Here is a 21,512-nt window from a genome sequence, read left to right as displayed (position 1 = left end):
AGTACTCGTTGTAGAGCCATTTGAAGCTCGGGACGCAGTGCAGGGGTACTTGCTCTCGTACCCCTAAAGTAGAGTCGACCCTCGACTCTACTTTAAAGAGTCCTTTATCAAGGATCTCTTTCTTAGCCTTGGGGGGAACAGGCGGCATGCTACGGCCGCCTGCAAGAAGGGGCGGATTCCTGTTCCACCTATTGAAGCGCTTGTTCAGCTCAGTGTCTGAACTCTCAATGATGAGGAAGGTGCTCCGCCAGTCCTTCCACTTGTTTGCTTTACCTCTCGTCATGAGGTAGCCCCTGTTGCTTGTCAATTGATACCAGCCGGTATCGCCTGCCTTAGGGGTCCGGCTGAGATAGTTCATATGGGCGAAAGCCTCGAAGCTCGGCTCCACACCTTGCAGTTCGCACCCGGCCACATAGCCGAGTACGTTGACCCAGGAGTTTGGGGCTAACTGCCATAACCCCAACTCATACCCATCCAAGATCCGCTGAACAGCCGGATGTAATGGGAAGCGCAGCCCTGCCTTGATGGCCGCCTCGTAGCAGCCAAAGCAGGCGCTATCATAACTGGTACCAGCCGGCCAGACAACTGTGTCTTCTGGATCCGGCACAAACACTAAAAAGTCGGGGCCCATTGTGTGGTTTGCGATAAAGCTCTCCACTTTCTCTTGCATGACTGTGATCCGGCCCCGAGGTACCGTGTAGTAGTAGGGGGTATTTTGCTCTAGGTAAGAGGCGGATGGCTCCGCCCAATTGTCCCCCTTCTCAACTGCGTGAGAAAGCCTCGCCTCTTGCAGGCGGCTGTTTTTCTCTTCTGTGTCCAGAGAAGCATGGCCAGAAGAGCTAGACTCGGAATCGCCCTCTGACGAGTCCGAAGAGGACGACTCCTCCCCTCTCCCGGAGGGGCCCGCCTCCTCTCTTTGAAAAGGAGCAGAATTGTTATTTGTTAAATGGGAAGGGGTCACTATGACTCCTCCCTCAGAATTGCCGGCTTTCAGGCCGCCTTGTTTCACTTCCACATCTGGCGCTTGGTCAGATGTTTCACTAATCGGCACCCTGTGGGAGGAGCCGTCTGAATTTGAGATCCTAGCAGTCTTTTTCGTTCTGGCCATTCTGCTCTGCATAGACACAGATACAGTCGGACTTTGTATAAAGGGCAAAGATGGGTCCGGAAAAGGGCAGGCGACACTCCTAGTCCTAGATTCAGCCGTCCCCGGTGACCGGCTGATCACTAACCTAGGTCGTGTCGTGTGCTTCCGTGGTGCCATTTCAAAAAATAAAAAGAAAATTAAGAGTAAGAGAACTGACAGTTACCTGAACGAGTGACGGTTGATGAAATTCTGAAAATCCTTTGCAGTCGGCTTGTCAGAACAGGCGGTAGGCAGAAAAGGTAAAAAATGTCAGAGCAAGTTCAGGGGTCCGAATGTTCTCAAAAAGTTCTCAAGTGTGAAAATGACTCAAGACAACTCTCCCTTATATAGGCGAAGTGAGAAGGCGAAGGGTCACTTTCAGAATTCAAAATTTGGGCGGGAAAATCTCTCAGCCTTTCGTCGCCTGTTACAGTGCGGCACCTGTCACAGGTAACACGTGACAAGTCACGTGCCACCTGTGAGGGGCAAATGATTAGGGGATTTTGCTCCCACCAATCGGAATGCGCCACGTGGGCCAATCAGGTCCTGCCAAGTGTCCCCCAGATGGAACTGTCAGGGCATGCCACGTGGCACACGCTTATTCGTCCACCTTGGACCTGTTATGTCATGACATGTGGCATACTCCATGCCTAATGGAGAAACCGGCCACCTAGGCCCAACTTCCGAGGGAAGCCCAATCAGCCCTAGGTTAACCTAAACCTAGGATTGACACGTTTCCCAAGGTTATAAATACCTCCCTTAATCCTCATTAAGGGGGGATTACAAAAAAACACATTGATTACACACAGAGTTACAGGCTGATTACGCTAAAAACTCACATTAAACACTCTCACCTAGAGAGACCCAACCACTTTAATTTCCGCATTAATTACTCCTTAATCAAGTACTAACTTGACCGTTGGAGGCAGAGCTCCCACCACCAGGAGTCTCCGTTGTTTTGCAGGTACAGGCGTCCGGTTCCAGTCTCGGAATTGTAACTCTCCCACAGGACATCAGAAAACCCCGAAACAGAAGTAGTTAGTGAATTCCTGGATGTATTTCAAGAGGAGATTCCTAGAATGCCACCTATGAGGGCAATTGACTTTACTATAGATTTAGTCCCTGGAACAGCCCCAATATCCATAGCACAATATCGAATGGCACCTGCAGAAATGAGCGAGTTAAAGGAGCAATTGCAAGACTTGTTTGACAAGGGATACGTTAGACCAAGCGCTTCTCCTTGGGGAGCGCCAGTGCTATTTGTGAAGAAGAAAGATGGGAGTATGAGGTTGTGCATTGATTACAGGGAATTAAACAAAGTGACCATAAAGAACAAGTACCCTCTACCAAGAATCGATGATTTGTTTGATCAATTAAAGGGTGCCATAGTGTTTTCAAAGATTGATTTGAGGTCGGGGTATCACCAATTGAGGATTGCAGATGAGGACATCCCTAAAACTGCGCTTTAAGACAAGATATGAACATTACAAATTTACAGTTATGCCATTTGGATTGACAAATTCTCCAACAATCTTTATGGATTTGATGAATAGGGTGCTTCATCAATTTATGGATAAGTTTGTAGTAGTGTTTATAGATGATATATTGGTGTATTCAAAAAGCAAAGAGGAACATGCAGAACACCTAAGGGCAATTCTGCAAACACTAAGGGAAAATCATTTTTACGCAAAGTTCTCTAAGTGTGAGTTTTGGTTGGAAAAGGTAGAATTTTTAGGACACTTTGTGTCCAAGGATGGAGTAGAAGTAGACCTAGAAAAAATAGAAGCTGTTAAGAGTTGGCCTACACAAAAAATAGTATCGGATGTGCGGAGCTTCTTAGGTTTAACAGGGTATTATAGGCGTTTTGTTAAGGACTTTTCAAAGATTGCTAAACCTATGACTACTCTAATGAAGAAAGACAAGAAGTTTGAATGAGATGACAAGTGTGAAGAGGCGTTCCAACACTTGAAACACAAATTAGTTACAGAATCAGTGCTTACACTGCCAGATGATAGTGGAGTGTATGATGTGTATAGTGATGCATCAAAGAATGGTTTAGGGTGTGTGCTTATGCAAAATGGAAAGGTGATTGCATATGCATCAAGGCAGTTAAAGACCCACGAAGTTAATTACCCAACCCATGATGTGGAGTTAGCTGCAATCACTTTTTCACTACAGATTTGACGCCATTACCTACATGGAGTAAAATGTAGAATTTACACAGATCATAAGAGCTTAAAGTACATTTTTACCCAAAAGAATTTAAACTCTCGTCAAAGAAGATTGTTGGAGTATACGACGGATTATGACTTAGATATACAATACCATGAAGGGAAAGCGAATGTAGTTGCAGATGCTCTAAGTCGTAAGTCTAGTCATGGATTAAACACATTAATGGTAGCTAACGAGTTGTAAAGAGAAATGATGAAACTGAATTTAGAAGTTGTAGAATGGGGTGTACCAGGAGGTATTCTTTCGAACCTAAGCATCAAACCAACAATATTCAATAAGATACGAGGAAACCAAGAGGGAGATGTGAAGTTGGATAGGATTCGCGAGAAAATTAAGCAAGGAAAAGCTACAGACTTCAAAATACATGAAGATGGGAGTTTGAGATACAAAATTAGATGGTGCGTACTATAGAAATGTGAAGAAGTAAAAAGAAAATTGATGGAAGAAGGCTACGATACACCGTACTCAGTACACCCAGGAGAGGACAAGCTATACAAGGATTTGAAGAAGATGTTTTGGTGGCCTAGAATGAAAAATGAGGTTGCAGAGTTTGTGGCAAAGTGTTTAACATGCCAAAAGGTGAAGATAGAATACAAGAAACCTCAAGGGACCTCAAGGGACTGTGCAGTCATTGGAAATCCCAGGATGGAAGTGGGATTGCATTTCAATGGATTTTGTAACTTGCCTTCCTAAGTCAAGGAGTGGAAATGACACCATTTTGGTAGTGGTGGATAGACTTACAAAATCCGTGGTGTTTATACCAATGAAAGAGACTTGGAAGATGGAGCAACTTGCGAAAGCTTACATCAAACATGTTGTGAGGTTACATGGGGTTCCAAAGGACATAGTGACTGATAGAGATTCCAGGTTTCTTTCTAAATTTAAGACAAGTGTACAGGAAAAATTTTGTACAACACTTAAGATGAGTAAGACATTTCACCCTGCCACAGATGGACAATCCGAGAGAACCATTCAAACCTTGGAGGACATGCTGAGAGCTTGTGTGATAGACTTCCAAGGAGGATGGGAAGATAGCTTGGACTTAATTGAATTTTCCTACAACAATAGTTATCATGCGAGCATAGGAATGGCTCCATTTCAGGCCTTGTATGGGAGGAAGTATCGTAGTCCAATTTGTTGGAACGATATTAATGAAACTATGATTCAAGGGCCTCAAATTATTGAGGAGCCAAAATTCAAGCAGCTCAAGATCGCCAAAAGAGCTATGCAGACTTGAAGCGTAGAGAAGAAGAGTTCGAAATTGGTGATAAAGTATTGTTAAAGGTGTCACCAATGAAAGGAGTGATGAGATTTTGGAAGAAAGGAAAGCTCAGCCCAATGTATATTGGTCCATATGAAATACTGCGAAAAATAGGCAAAGTAGCTTATAGGTTAGCCTTACCTATAGAGCTTAGTAAAGTACATGATGTATTCCATGTGTCCCAATTGAGAAGGTACATTCCTAATAAATCCCATGTTTTACAACCCGAAACCATTAAGTTAGATCAAAGCTTAAGTAATGAAGAAATACCTGTCAAGATTCTTGACAGTAAAGTGCGTAGTACACGCAATAATAATGTTAAAATTGAAAAAGTGATTTGGTCCAACTATGAATATGAGGAAGCCATTTGGGAGGCAGAAGATGAAATAAAAAAGAAGTACCCAGAGTTGTTTCAGGTATGTTGAGTTACGAGGGCGTTACTTGTTTTCTTTTTTTTTTTTTTTTTGGAAGGTAAGAAAAGTATATTGATAAAAAAACTGTACAAAGAATAATGTACAATGCTGACAAGCAGAAACCCAAAACTACACAAGCCTTAGCAAAAAAGGCAAACAACCATCATGGTTTTAAGTTTAACCTTACCACCTTCTAGGAAGGGTTTAAAGCATGAACATAAAACCAAAACCAAGTTAAAGAGATCCCTGGTACCTTCTAGGAAGGGCTCAGGGAAAACAAGACCTGCAAAAGAAAGAACACCTACACCTAAAACCCCATACAACCAGGCTATACAAAGACAGCAACAGAGGCAACAAAAACAGTTAAATACAAGACTTGAGGTGCTGCAACCATTTACAATCTTCAATCTTCCAAGTGTGATTGATCATCTGCTGACATCTAGCCACAACTTCTCTCTTTACCCCTTTTAAAAGCAGATCCGGCCTTAGAACAGCTTTACACCAAAGAGTATGGTTCCTAGCCATCCAAATATTGTAAACAACTGCAGACAAGCAAGCCAGAATCACTTTCTGCTGAACACAGTTTTTGCCTCTTTGTTTCTAGTTCTTCCAATTATTAAGAGAATGCAGAGGGGAATTATGAAGGCCAAGCCAAAGAGCAACATCATCAACAACCTTTGTACTATAGTTGCAGGCAAAAAACAAGTGAGTAATGGTCTCAGCATCCTCTCCACAAAGAAGACAGTCACTAGACTCACAAGCCCCAAACTGAACAAGTTTATCTCTAGTTCTGAGCCTGTCCAAAGCTGAGAGCCAGTTAATAAAAGTATGCTTGGGGATGTTAAACTGATTCCAGACCCAAACATACCAATTAACCTTTTCCATGTTACCCTGAAGCCACTTGTAGCCATCCTTGATTCTGTACCTTTTATTTATCCAATTCTCAGTCTCAAACCCTTGCCTAAGCTCATCTTTAGCCTTACATAACAACTTCCATGCCGAGCTAGCATCTTTCTTTGGTTTATAATCCCACCATTCCTCATCCTTGATATAGACAACATGAACCCATCTAACCCATAAAGAATCAGATTTTTTTGCAATTTTCCAAACATAGCTTCCTAGGGCTACTTTGTTCCAATTCCTCCAATGTCTTATACCTAAACCACCAAACTTCTTGGGTCTTCAAACCCAATCCCAGGCAATTGGAGGGGACTTAGACAGCACAACATTACCACTCCAAAGGAAGGCTCTTCATAGCTGAGTAATTCTATCCATCACTCTCTTGGGCAGAAGAACACACTGAGCCCAATAAGTATGCAAGCTCATAAGAACAGAGTTAATAAGGGTAACTCTAGCAGCATAGGATAAATGTCTACTACTCCAACATTGCAATCTCATCAGCATTTTATCAATCAAACTATCAAAGTCATTCACTTTCAAATACTTAGCATTGAGAGGGATACACAGGTACCTGAAAGGCATATCACCCATGACAAAACAAGAATTCATCAAAATACTGTCCTGCACTTGCTGCTGGACATTTCCAAAATAAATTGTAGTTTTATCAAGGTTTGCTTAAAGCCCTGATCTGGACTCAAAGGTTTTCAAAGCTCTAATAAGGAGTTTTACAGACTTAGTATCCCCATAAGAGAAAAGCATCAGATCATCAGCAAAGATCAAGTGATTAAGAGCTAGAGAGTTGCACCTTTGGTGAAACATAAAATCCCTCCTTTTACCAACTTTCTTGAGGAGTCTGGTTAAATATTCCATCACAATAACAAACAGAAGAGGAGACATAGGATCACCCTGCCTCACACCTTTTCTCCCTTTGAAAAAACCATAAGAACCCCCATTGAGTAGCAAAGAGAAAGAAGGAGTAGTAACACACTGCATGATCCAGGAGATGAACTTGGTGGGGAACTTGAGGGCAGTCAATATCTCTTGAATAAATCTCCAATTAACAAAATCATAAGCCTTCCTCAAATCAACCTTAATAGTGCATCTAGGAGGCTTTCTCTTATTATTATAGGCTTTAAGCATATCCTGGCAAATCAAAATATTATCCAAGATAGATCTCCCAGAAACAAAAGCACCTTGACACCCATCAATTAGATCAGGAAGCACTTCCTTTAATCTATCACAAATAATTTTAGAGATGATCTTGTAGATCACATTGCAGCAAGAAATTGGTCTAAATTAAGTGACCCTATTAACATGATCAACCTTAGGGATCAAAGTAAGGGTGGTAGCATTAATCTGCTTAAGAAGCTTGCCTGAACTAAAGAAATCCAGGACAGCTTTAGTGACATCAGGACCAACCACATTCAAGGTAGCCTTGAAAAATTTGCTGGAGAACCCATCAGGACCAGGAGCTTTGTTGTCCTCAATTCTCCACAGAGCTCTCTTCACATCTTGCTCACAAAACTCCCTGCATAAGTTGATGCCCTGATCCTCAGAAAGGACTTTACCTTCAGAGATGACTCCCTGATGAATATTGCCCACCATATGAGTTTCAGTACCAAGAAGACCCTGATAATACTTAAGAAAGGTTTCACATACTTGTCCAGGATCAGAGATGACCAGCCCCTCATCATTCAAAATAGAGTAGATGTTGTTTTGAAGTCTTCTCTTCCTAATCATAGCATGAAAGAAAGCAGTTTTCATATCACCATCCTTGAGCCAATGAACCTTTGCCTTTTGTTTTAAGAAGTTAAATCTATCAGAATGAGTTTTGGCAAATTGGATCCTAGCTAGTCTTTCTTGACTGATAAGATCTTCATTCCCAGGGTCACTTTGCAATTTAATCTGGATCTCTTCTAGGTGCTTCTCAGCAACTGCATCATCAACCTTCACACAAGAAAATCTGCCCATCTTATACTCTTTTAAGAACTGCTTCACCTCCTTCAACTTCTTCACACATTGAAACATAAAAGTACCAGAAACATTTTTACCCCAGACTTCTTTAACCCAGGAAGAAAATCTGGGTAGTCCACCCAAATATTCACAAACCTAAAAGGTTTCTTAGTATGATTACGAGAATCAAAAAGCTTAATCACACAAGGACTATGGTCCATTAACCCCTCTGGAAAGAAAGTAGCTTGCATATCAGCAAATTTCAACATCCACTCATTATTAACAATAACTCTATCAATCTTTGAGCAGACTCGATCCTTACCTCTTGCTTATTAGTCCAAGTATAGAACATTCCTTCTGTAGCCCAATCAGTGAGTCCAGCACCTCTTAGACAAGATCTAAAAGGCTCAACCTCAGCTAAGGACACAATGCTCCCTATTCTATCATTCAAATTCAGAACATTGTTGAAATCACCTTGAAGGATCCAAGGGCCACTAACCTTATTACTAAGCTTAACAATCTGCTCCCACGGCTGCACTCTAGCTCCAGCAGTATTCAAACCATAAACCATAGTACACTCAAACTTCACCCCAGTAGTTTTGTGAACTACACAAATGTGAATTAATTGAACTTCACATCTTACCACAGTCACATCAAAAATTTGAGATAACCAAACCACCCAAATTCTACCCCCTTTATGGTAGGAATAATTAGCACAAACAGACCAATTACTCCCAAGCCTATTAAATACATCACCAAACTTCACAGCCTTCACCTTTGTTTCAAGAAGTCCAAATAAACCTACTCCATGGTGTCTAATAAACCATAAGACATCACAGAGCTTAATGGCTTTATTTAGACCTCTTATATTCCAGAATCCAATCTTATCCATGGTAAGAGTGAGAGCATTCCTCCTCTTCAAGGACACTGAACCTGTTTCCACTTCTATTGATTAAAAACACACCAACTTGCATTAACTGAGGTTTTTGACAGATATCATCAGCCTGCACATCACCAGTAAAGGTGTTTGTCCTACTCCCATCATTATGGCTCTTAATATCAGGCTTTTGAACTGGCTTCCATACTCTTTGTGGCTTTTTCTTTTGTTTATTGAACTGTTGATTCCTCCTTGCCTGCAGCCCCTCCATTTTCCTAGCTTCCACTTTATGGTTAGGGCATTGAGCATCATCATGCCCAATCCCACCACACACCCTGCACACCCTAGGCTTCCATTCATATTTCACCTCTTGCTTAACTGTGTTTCCAAACTCATCCAGGAACTCAATGCATTCTGGTAATTCAACATTGAACTTAACCTCCACCATAATCCGGGCATACTCCAGCCTTTCCTTAGTAGTAGTTTCCTTATCAGTCTTAATAGGCTTCCCAATCAGAGAAGCCAGCGTCATAAGAGCCTTTTGTCCCCAATATTTCAGATTCAGGCCAAGCATCCTTACCCAAATAGGGACAAGATCCACTGGTTCAACAGACAAATTCATTCCCTCTACCCATTTTCTCATTATTACAGGATTATTATTAAACCAGATAGGTCCTAAACCCAAGACTCGATCCCTTGCATCCCCAGTTTTGAAACGAACAAGGAAAGTTCCATTTGCCATTAGTGACACCTTGTCTACACCAAATTTACCCCATAATCTTCTGACAAACCCATTAATCACAGACAATGGTGGCTTGACTCCAATCACATGGCAAACAATTGCTGAATTCCGGAAATCAATCTCTGGTTGTATATCTTCAAAATTGATTTGGACCTTATTACAACTATCTCTTACAGGCTCATTTCTCCCCTAAGAAAGGTTTACACCCTCAGATAGGTCTATCCCCTCATCCCTAGTCCCCTGAAACAAACTCTCCCTCCAATTCAATCGGGCAACAGAATTCGAAATTGGGGATTGAAAAACAGGGGATTGCAAATCGGGATTCTCAGAAATTGGGGAAAACACATTCAAATTACTCCTAGAATTCTCAAGCATCAAAATAGGAGTTGGATTATCAAAATTTAATACACTATCACAGCAAGCAGCAGTACGAAGCTCATCATCAATGGCGGATGAAGAAGAACGAATTACCTGAAGCCAGTTATTAAACTCCTGCTTATGCTCACCATAGTCTTCTAGAGTTACTTCCTTCATAGGGCTAGCATTCTCCATTACTTCATCAAGCCAGCTCTCAACTGAAACGTCCCTAGAAGCAATGCTCTGTTCTTTCCTCTTCGTATAGTTCCTTGTTTTGGGCCTAGAATTCTGCCTTGCTTTTTGCTTTTTCTTTGATTTAGATCTTGAGCTCTTGCTTCCCTTACCCTTCTTCCTCTTTGCCATTGAAATCGGCCTGAAAATCGAAGCTCAGATTTATGGGTTTCAATCGATTTTTCAACTTTCTCTCTCTAGTTCTTGAGACTTTCTCTCTCTATTTTCATAAGTAATAAGAGTAGAATGCGGTAGAATTTCGCGCTTTTTCCCCATATTTTAGCTGTTTTTTTGCTTTTGCACAAATTTTACCAAGATAATTGTGTTCTCAAAGAGACACAAAAGTATAAATGAATGACAAAAAGTGCAGCAATATTATACAAACAAATAAGAGGAAAAGTTCTAAATTTCGTTTCCCAAGTTTCGGGACGAAATTTTTTTTAAGGGGGGTAGACTGTAATACCCCGTATTTTTATACGTATTTTATTAAAATCGGTATTTTATAAAGGTATTTAAATAATTTTAATATTTTAATTTTGGTGTTTTAATTATTTATCCTATGTAAGTTTGGAAATATTTTTACTAAAGGAAAGTTTGTTTAATTATTTATTTTATAAAAGTTGGGGTTTTATTTTAGGAAATTATGATTTTAACAAGTTTTATTAGGGAAGGTGTAATACCCCGTATTTTTTATGTATTTTATAAATTATTTATTTAATTATAAAATATATTTTGGGTCGAACTATTTTAATTATTGAATTATAAATAAAGCAAGTATTTATATTTGGGTCAATAAGTATTCAATCCAAACGTAGCCCATCTTTATTGAACCCAATCATCTTATTTTTACTTTTGGGCCACCTACTTCATCATTTAAGTTCATTATTTTTATGAAGCCCAAACCTACCCTAACCTACTCTACACTATAAATACTCTACTTATCCCCAAAACTTTACCACCCAAAAAGGTCAAATGGTCAAGGTAAGCTATTTTCTTTTTATTTTTATTCTTTCTTTCTTCTTTTCCTTTTTCCTTTTCTTATTCTTTCTTTTTATTCTTGCATTTACGTGGGTTTTGGGTGACATAAACCCACCCAAATTTCAACACCGGCTGCCACTGCCCACCACCGGCTGCCACCACCTGCCACGCTGCCGCCGGCTGGCCGACCACCACCCACGATGGTTCTACCCTTCTCTCTCCTCTTTTATTTTGTTTTAATAATTATTCCTATAATATATACTTTGGGGTTTTGATTTTAAATTGTTTAAACATGATTAGTATGTTCTACAATTGTGTTTTGATGATTAAAGGTTGTAAATTTTAGATTATAAAGTGTTTAATTTTCAGATTTTATGAAGTATTAAAAGTTAGGGTTTTAATTATTAAAGTGTTCATTTTTAGGGTTCTAACTTACAATTGATTTGGGGGTTTTATATAACCATTGATTGTAAGTGGTAATAAAGCTTAAAGATTGTATCTTTATGGAGTTTTAATGAAATTTTAATGGGTTTTTGTTTACATACTACTTTTGTGTATTAATTAAAAGGAGTTGATTACCCATAAGTAGAGAATATTTTAAGTGGTTTTAATATAATTTTCAGATTTATTTAAGGGGTTTAAGCCTTAAAAAGTATGCTGGAATTTTTATATGAACACGCAAATTCATGTTTTAATAATTAGATTTCCGTTCGTTAATATTAATCTCGTTTTAATCCCGATCAGGTTTTAAACTCCTCCGATTTTGATTAAAAAGTAGTGTTTTCAAGTGAAACAACGGTTTAAGAAAGACTCACTACCTTTGGTAGTGAGCACTACCCTGTCGTGGCCAAATTCAGCCTCTAAGTACGATTTTCGAGCAGTTTTTGATTTTTAACGAAGTTTTTTTTTATGCTTTAAATTTTATCTTTGAGTTTAAAAAGGGGTAAGAGATAATTTAATGTTCCTATGGATAATTTAAGTATAAAGATGTATTTTGATGAAGTTTTAAAGGATTTTTGATTAGTTTAAAATGTTGGAATTTTATTTAAAGTAGTATAATTGTGATTTTTAATAAAAGGGTGTGATTACCCATTAAAAAGGAGTTTAATTAGGGGTTTTTAAATAATTTTCAGATTATTATAAGTTATTTAAAGTGAGTTTAAGTTGCTGGAAATTATGTATAGAAGAGTAATTAATATAGTATTATTGTCCCTTTATGTAGGAGACCTGGTTCGAGAATTGTTGTATAGTACTCGGTTATTTTAAGAGCTTATTTGAGGTACGTTCGCGTACTTAACATATTTTGATGAAGTAGAATCATGCTAGGCTTGATTTCAATCAATTACAAGTACTATCATGCTAAGGTTTATGTATGGAATTGTGAATTATTGGTGTTGGTGATTGAATTGTGAAGCATGAATTATTTGTGATGGTTAATGGATTTGGAAAATTATATTTTGGCATGATTATATGGACCACATATTTATTTATGGTATGATAGAGAGCATGTTTAATTAAACTAATTGTTTAATTATGTTTGGAATATTGAAATGAAATTTTATTATGGTTCATATAATTTTTATTGATGCTTTAAGCATGAGAAAGGAGCTATATAAGTGTCTATGTACACAAGGAATAAATTGTATGTTGGTGCTTTTGTGCACTTAAGGTGTTTTAACACCGAGGTATAGGATTGTTGGCGCTTTTATGCGTTTAAGGTGTCTTCGACACTGAGGTAGAATTAAAAGGGTTCAACATTAAATATTATGTGGTCACTAATTATTCAAGAATTAAATTGGTATATTTGTTTGATTAAAAAATTATTATTGATTGACTTATTATTCCTTGAGAGTCATCACCAAGTCTAATAATATGTAAATAACGTAAAGTGAAAGAGATTACGCACCAAAACTCTTGGAACGTATATACCTTGAGTATGAACATATGGGGGGAGTTATGTGACTTTATATTTGATCATAACTTCTAACGGAGTACAAGATGTTGTATATTCCTTTTTATTATTATGCGCTGGAATTCCGCCACCTTTGTGTGGCACAGGTTTGTTGTTGGCACGGTTAGCTCCCGTGTTAGTTAACCCCAATTTATTGGGATAGGTATAGTTGGAAACCCGTTCGATGCGTAATCAATGCAAAATGAATTAATTAATGTCTATTCATTGTGTCTTGTTGATTGGTGTGTATGCCTCTGAAAAGGTGCAATGAGGTAAGTGTGTGTTGATAGGTGAAAGCATGTTAGTGTGGCTAATTTACGCTTATGTACTCAGCTTTGCTGATTGTGTGTGTGTTTGTGTATTTGGCCATGTCTTTATCTTGGCCCTATAATGACCCATTTTTAATGGAGAGTAGTGGAGACAAGTAGAGATAAGCTTTTCAGGTATTGAGGCATATTCATGATGGGGCACGAGTGAAGAGCGAATCATGCTAGTTTTTATTAGTTACAATGTGTTTCTGCTTTAATTATTTATGCTAATATTTATATGTGGAGCTAATATCAAGTTTGGATTTGGTTTGGTTTTTAATAAGGGCCTTTAATGGTTCCATGTTGTAGGTTTATTTTCATTTTTACTTCGCTCATTTTGGTTTTAACTTTACTTTCGTTTGGTTAGCTTTTCAAGTTGGTACGTTTTGGAAAGGTTTTTAAAATTAGTCTTCTGCTGTGTATCTTTGATATTTGCCTTAACCGTTTTCACGGTGGTGGTAATGTCTTAGATATTCCTATTTAAAGTTTTATACAGGGCAAAACATGTATTTTAAAATAAAGGAATTTCTAGGGTGTTACAGAAGGGATTAGGAAAAAACTAAAAGAGGAAAGTTTAGGGTAAAAGGGTGGTAGAGAAGGGGTATAAATATCTTTCTTATGAGGCAAATCAACTTTGCCCAGAGTGGAGAAAACCCAAGGTAAATTTCTCTCCCTTTTCTCCTTATTTTCCTTTTGTCTTTTTCTTTCTCCTTCCTCTTCCCCTTTTGTTTTCGCACCACCACCACCACTGGTGGACCGCCGACCACCAGCCACCCAGCCGACAGCAGCGGCTACCACCAGTGCTGGCAGCAGCCGACAGTGGCGCCGCCTACTGTCAGCAGTCTCGGTTTTTGAAAATAAAAAAAAATCAAATCTTTCTTGCTCAAATTTTATCTATGATTAAATCTAATTGTAAATTATGAGTTTTGGGATTTAATTTTGATGTTTTATTATTAGAATTACGTTGATTAATTTTCAGATTTGGTTTTTAATTAAAAGCCCCAATTTTTAAACCCTAGGTTCTAGATTTATGAATTATTGAAAGAGTATGATGTATTATGGTTTAGATCTTTGATTAAAGTGTTTAAGACTAATTTACAACAAGTTTTAATTAAAATAAAGTGCTGGAATTTTATGTAGAACACCTAATATTAGGATTCTTGAAGAAATTTCAATTACCCATTAATTGAGACTTAAGTATGGTGTTTTAAATATAATTTAAGCTTATTTTAACTTAATTATAAGGGGTTTTATAATAGTATATATTGTTGGAAATTTATTTAGAGTGGATTTTAATACTCTATTATGACTTTAATGTATAGGAGACTTTGAAATAAGTCATTTTTATTAGTCGTGGCGATTTTAAGATCGTACTCAAGGTACGTTCGCGTACTTAGTATATTTTGGTGATGTAGTATCATGCTAGGCTTGATTTAAATCAATTAGAAGTAGTATCGTGCTAAGGTCTATGATTGGAATTGTAAAATTATTGTTGTTGGTGATTCAATTGTGAAGCATGGATTATTTGTGATGGTTTATGGATTGGAAAATTATATTTTGGCATGATTATTTGGACTAAACTTTTATTTATGGCATGTTAGTGCATGTTTAATTAAACTACATGTTTAATTTGGCTTGGAATATTGAAAAGTAATTTTATAATGGTTCATATAATTTTTATTGATGCTTTAAGCATGGGAAAGGAGCTATATAAGTTTCTATGTACACAAGGAATAAATTATATGTTGGTGCCTTAATGCACTTAAGGTATTTTTAACACTGAGAGATAGGATTTTTGGCGCTTTATGCGTTTAAGGTATCTTTGACACTTAGGTAGAATTAAAAAGGGTTCAACATTAAATATTATGTGGTCACTAAATATTCAAAAATTTAATTGGTATGTTTGTTGATTGAATAATTGTTGTTGATTGAATTAATATGCTTTTCAAGTCATCACCAAGTCTAATAATATGTAAATAACATAAAGTGAATGAGATTACGCACCAAAACTCTTGGAACGTATATACCTTGAGTATGAACTTATGGGGGGAGTTATGGGGTTTTATATTTAACCTTAACTTCTAATGCAGTACAGGACGTTGTACATTCCTTTTTTTTTATCATTATGCGCAGGAATTTCTCCACCTATTAGTAGTTTTATCGCTGGCACGGTTAGATCCCATGTCAGTTAACCTTAATTTATTTGGGGGAGGTAGAGTTGGAAACCCGTTCGATGCGTAATCAATGCTAGATAAATTATTTAGTGTCTAGATAATGAGTCTAATTGAATGTTGTGTGTGCTTGTAACAGGTGCATGGGGGTAAGTGTGTGTGTTGATAGGTGAAAGCATGTTAATGTGATTAATTACGCTTATGTACTGAACTTTGCTAATTGTGTGTGTCTTTGGGTTTTGGACATGTCTTTATATTGGCCCTATGATGACCCATTTTCAATGGAGAGTAGTGGAAGCAAGTAGAGATAAGATTTTGAGGTGTTGAAGCATATTCATGACGGGGCATGAGTGAAGAGCGAATCATGCTAGTTTCTATTAGTTTACGATGTGTTTTATGCATTGAATATTTATGGTGTTATTTTATATGTGGACTAACGCAAGGATTTGGATTTGGTTTGGTTGAAATAAGGGCCTTTAGTGGTTCCAAGTTGTAGGTTGTTTTTAGTTGACTTAGTTTGTTTTGGTTTTAAAACTTTACTTTCGTTTGTTGGCTTTTAAGTTGACTTATTTTGAATGGTTTTGATTTTAAGTCTTCCGCTGTGTATCTTTGATAGTTTCCTTAGTCGTTCTCACGGTGGTGGTAGTGTATTAGATATTCCTAATTCCTATTTTTTAAAAGGGTAAAAGAGGTACTTTTAGGAAAGGAATTTTTAGGGTGTTACAACAGCCCACGTCCGGGGACAAGCGCTTGTTTTGTGATAATTGTGGGTCTTATGACCATGATGCTTCTATTTGTTCAAATGGGTTTAAGAATCTTAATGATGGTGAGGATCGTGAATGTGAACATGTGAATTTTGTCTCAAACAATAACAATGGTCAAAGGTTTGATGGACCAAGAAACTTTTGAAATAGAAATTCTCACTAACAAGGTAATTATAGGAACCAAGGAAACCAAAATTTCCAAGTTAACTATAATAACCAAGTTATGGGAATCAAAACCAAGGCCAAGGGTATGGAAATCAAAGCCAATCTCAAGGCTTTGGTGGCCAAACTAAAATTTTGGCAACAATCAAAATCGAGGCAATTGGAACAATCAAAATAGGGGGAATTTTCAAATCAATCAAAGGGGACCCCACCTGAATTTGGTCCAAAGTCTCATGGTGTTGGTGAAAATTCCTATTCTCAATCGTCCAAGTCCAATTTGGAGGAGATCATGACACATAACAAAATGCTTGAGACACAAATCACCCAACTAGCAAACACTTTGAAAGATTGTGTTAGTCCTTCTTCATTGCCTTCTCAAGGAGTTGATCCAAAGAAACCCGTTTATTCCATCACCACAAGGAGTGGAAGAGTTCTTGAAGAGAGAGTTTCTAGGGATTGTGAGCAGGACAAGAAGAAGAGTGTTTCAAGTGAGAAAAAAGAGGAAGATGTGTCAAGAGATGTGAGAAAAGAAGAGAGCCATGAGAAAAAGAAAAGTGATGAGAGAAAGCATGAGGATGTGAGAAAATCCGACCTTCCATATCCCCAAAAGTTTATGAGGAACAAACTAGATGAACAATTTGGGAGATTTCTTGAAATGTTGAAGGAGGTCCATCTTTTTAACCCTCTTACCGAAATGCCTAGATATTCCAAATTACTTAAGGATATCTTGAGTGGCAAGAGAGATTGTAATGAGATAGATTCGGTGGAGCTTGGTGAGTGTTGTACTGCTTTGATCCACAATGACCTCCCCAAGAAGATGAAAGATCCGGGTAATTTTTCCATTCCTTGCAAAATCAAGAGTAGGTATTGTTGTAGGAATAGTTATAGTTATCAATTACCCACGCATGAACGCACCAAGGAGAAAGGCAAGAGCGCGGCACTGGCCAGGCCGCGCGGCAGCGCATCCTCAGCCGTGCCGATCTTTTCTTCTTTCTTCTTTTTTTTCCACATTTCCCCTTCACCCTCATTTTCTCACGCTCACAAACCCTTCATCCTCATCAAAACCGAACCATATCCCTACACACATTCATCAAATTTTCACTAAAATTCCACCAAATTTCCATCACAATTCATCAAATCTTTTGAAATTGTTCCAATTTTAAAAATTCATACTACATCTCACCCATAACAACCACCATTCTCTCTCCTCTATTATTGAAGCTCATTTGGGGTTTTTCGTGTGGGTGGAAATTGGTGGCTAAAGATTGCTCTAACTTGCTTCTTGTATGGTATAATCATCTACTCTTACTCTTAATTGCTTTATTATACCATATAATTGCATGTTTTAGTTAATTCATGGGCATGAATAGTAGTAGTATGTATTTTGATGGTTTTGATGTTTGAAATTGGATTTTAGTTGGTTATTTGTGTTGTATAATGATTATTTATTGCTTACATTGTGTTGTTTGTTGTTTGTGTAGCAAAATTGATCGTTATTGTTGAGAATTGATGTGATCGGATTTTTGGTAGTGGTGCTTCGTTGATAATGTTGAGCCTTGGTTCTTGATTTATTTGTGTTTGGTATATGATTTGAATACATAAATTTGGTGGCTTGAATTGGTGGTAATTGTGTGAATTTGGGATTGCTCATCTTTGGTAGTGAGTTGTTGCTTGTCGGTTTTGGTTAAGGAGTTCGATTGAAGCATTAAAGATTGTTGGTTGGAGTTTCTTGGGGTGATTGTAGTGTTTTGAGTTGCTATCTTTGAAAATCATCATTTCTAAACACATCAAAAGCCTCTTCAAGAAAAAAAAAGCCATTGAACAACCCGCTCCTTCTCCCTCTACCTCACAACAACGTCAACCTACCCCTATACCCAAACTTATAATTACCGACCCAATCCAAAAAGCTAGACACTCCAAGCTCAAAGCAAACCGTTCCCTCAAGCTTTCCCGTCATTACTATCAAGCGGACATGATTAAATTGGGGATTGGTGAAGATTTGAGGGAGTTTCTCAACAACCTTCGCGTGGGGTCTTTTGTGAGCCGGAGCTTTTGTACATATGTTCAACCAACTTTGGAGTTCTTGGCCATGTTTTATCTTGCGGTGATTGAGGGTGGTATCTATCGTGTCCGATTTCAACTCTTCAATATTCAATTCGATCAATCTTTGGAAGAGTTTAATGCGGCTCTTGATTTTAATCTAAATTCTGATATTTTGGATCCCGAGTTCTTCTTCAACGACGAGTATGACAGGGAGACATTTTTAGGTGTCTACAGGTGGCTACTCGTGTGGAGTACCGGGGTCGCCTAAACATGGGTACACTTTTGCTTGCTATTGCCAAGGGTAGCAAGATAGGGATTTCGGCGAGATCCCTTGTGGGAGCATGGTCACTAGGCTAGTGACCAACCTTGAGCTACGGAATTATTTTCCATCTTGCACTCCGGTGGGGGATGTTGATTCTCTATACCTTGACATCAAGCAATTAAAGCAAATCCATTTCTTGGCGAAGAATGGTGATGACAAGGTATTTGATTAGCTAAGGGACAATGAGAAATGGTGCTATCTCCCTAACCCTTCCTTGACTTCTCTCCACCGAGAGAATGTAGCAAACATTTGGCATGTCCCAATTAGTCACCGCCTGCCCTACTACGATGATGATTAAGAAATGGGTGAAGAAGAAGAAGAAGAAGAAGAAGAAGAAGAAGAAGAAGAAGAAGAAGAAGAAGAAGAAGAAGAAGAAGAAGAACAAGAAGAAGAAGAAGAAGAAGAAGAAGAAGAATAAAGAAGAAGAACAAGAACAAGAACAAGAAGAAGCAGAGCCGCAACAACAACAACAACAACAACAACAACAACAACAACAACAACAACAACAACAACACCAAGAGCAACATCATCAATATGCTAGCTCCGACTTGGATGCCCTTAGTGTTCAAATGAAGGGCATGCAAATCCTGTTGGAGGGAATGTACGATCAAGATTTTGAGGCCCTCTATACCTATATGAGAAGGATTTTGGAGATGCAACAAGGTATGTTTCTCCAACAACAACACTTATATGATGTGGGTGTTAACCGTGGTGAAATCACTCCCCTGGTTAACTACCCTTACTTTCCACCCCAATATGGTCCACTATAGTCTTTTGGGGGTGATGGGGTACCTACGTACCCATATTGGCAAGGACCCCCGGGGTCCAACACCAAGACTCGCTCATTCCCCGATGAGCACGGTAACTACGATTATCGTGTTCCCGGTGGGAGCGATATATGGGTAATCCTAACTACCCCTATGTACACATCGATCATCCGCTACCACTCGCCTTGCCCAATAAATTTACTCCCCTTGCCCCTTGGCAACAAGATAACTTTAGGGGGCATTATGGTTGGCCACCCGGGGGTTACACTGGGGATGAGATCCTCATGGTCCCCCATCCGGGTTTTCCTATGATGGGAATAACAATGATGGCTCCGGGCCGAGTGGTAGTAGTTGCTAGTTCCCTCATTTTTGTGCTATGTGCCTCCATCCCTTGTCTTATGTATGCTTGCTTTGTATTGTTGGGGTGTTGAGATGTATCTTTTTTTAGATTGGGGAAACTTTTCCTTTTTTAGGGGTTTTGTCTCGGTGGACAATTTGTTGTTGAAACTAACCTTGATTTTCATGATTCTTTACATGATGATCTCATTCTTGATCCTAATTTGATGATGTTTGCTCATTTTTTATCTTGCTGTTGTTGTGATGATGATGTGTGTTTGCTCCTTTATATCCAAATCCCATGAATCCAAACCCCTTGAATCCAAATTTTGTAGTTTAGTATTTTGATGCGTAGTTAGATGTTTAGTCAGTTCTTTAGTTCTTATTTTCATATTTTTTTTTCTTGATAGTTTAGTTTTACTTATTTTTGCTTTTTATTTTCGTTCCTTTTCGTTTTCTTTTCTTTTTTTTTGTTTTGAAGTTACTAACCATTTTCTTTGTCCATATTTTTCTTTTCCATTTTTGTTCTCACATGGCTTTGATGATGATTCTTTGTATCTTGGAACTTCATGAGGTGGTTGATTCTTCACCTTACTATTTTAGCATTGCTTGGAAGCCGGTGAGATCTTTCTTATTTTCCTTTATTCTCTTTTATTTTCATGATTGCATAGTTTAGGATAAGTTTTAGGAAAAGTTGAATGGTTCGAGGATGGATGCTTTTAACACCTAGAGTGTTTGGGATCATTAACGATGTTGTAATTATTTGATCACTTATTTGTTGATTGGGAATTACATGTTCTACTTGCATATTCGTTCCATTTTTTATTTTCCTTCTTTTCCTTTATCTATGTTTTTCTTATCTCTTTTATTTTATTTTGTTTTTCTTTCTTTTTGTTTTTGGATTTTGGTATATTTTTAGGCTTTATTTGTCACCTTTTTGTTTTTCTTTTTGAATTGGACTATATACAACTAATTTTTTCTTTTTAATGAATATCTTCCTAATTGGTATGGGTATGCACAGTTTGAGAATATGCTTGGTTGACTCTAGGATAGGTGCATGCTAAGGTAGCATGTTCTATAACTAGGAGGATCATGAAACCGGATTCTACTTATTTGTGGCATGTTGGTAGTTGCTTCCTATGGTCGATTTGACATCTATAAAGAGTTTTTTCTACATCCATGTGAGGTTCTTCATTTTTCAAGCCTTCTACATATCTTGAATGAGAGGCATGGATCCTTGACTATTGCGGACCTAATCTTGAATCTTGACTCATAATTCTCAAACACGAGACCGAACCATATAGGGAGGACAAAGAAATCTTTTCGGGGTGGTAATTTTTCTTTTTTAGGTTTAATCTTCTTTAATTTAGTTCTTTGGGTTTACATTTTCCCTCTTGCTAACCATTTGAGCCTTTTCCCTTCTTTTCAAGCCACATCTTTAGAATTTTGATCCTTTTCTTTCTTTTTGTTCCATTTTCTGTTTTTGTGAAGCAAATGGTCATGTTTGTGGAGTTTGTGGTTTATAAGTACGGACATTGGTTCCTTTTGTAAGCAAGTTTGTGTTTTGTAAATATTTTGTGAATAATGGTAAATGTATGATAGAAAAAGTTGTCCAAAG

At 38.0% G+C, this 21,512-nt stretch overlaps 1 protein-coding gene across 1 annotated transcript; it reads left to right on the top strand.

Moving 5' to 3' along the window:
- The first annotated feature begins 4,651 nt into the window (after positions 1-4,651).
- LOC110724000 lies at positions 4,652-5,229 on the top strand. Its single transcript, XM_021903414.1, has 2 exons — positions 4,652-5,035; positions 5,152-5,229. The coding sequence occupies exons 1-2, from the start codon at positions 4,652-4,654 to the stop codon at positions 5,227-5,229; spliced, it is 462 nt and encodes a 153-aa protein (XP_021759106.1).
- Positions 5,230-21,512: the final 16,283 nt, after the last annotated feature.

Source organism: Chenopodium quinoa, unplaced genomic scaffold, assembly GCF_001683475.1.
Source record: "Chenopodium quinoa cultivar QQ74 unplaced genomic scaffold, ASM168347v1, whole genome shotgun sequence".
Classification (NCBI taxonomy): Eukaryota; Viridiplantae; Streptophyta; class Magnoliopsida; order Caryophyllales; family Amaranthaceae; genus Chenopodium; species Chenopodium quinoa.
Note: the sequence above shows the minus strand (reverse complement) of the source record. Positions and strands in the feature narration are given on the sequence as shown.

Coding starts and splice junctions, on each gene's coding strand:
- LOC110724000 (XM_021903414.1), top strand. CDS start 4,652: ATGAAAGGAGTGATGAGATTTTGGAAGAAAGGAAAGCTCAGCCCAATG. Junction 5,036..5,151: donor AGTACCCAGAGTTGTTTCAG/GTATGTTGAGTT, acceptor GCTGACAAGCAG/AAACCCAAAACTACACAAGC.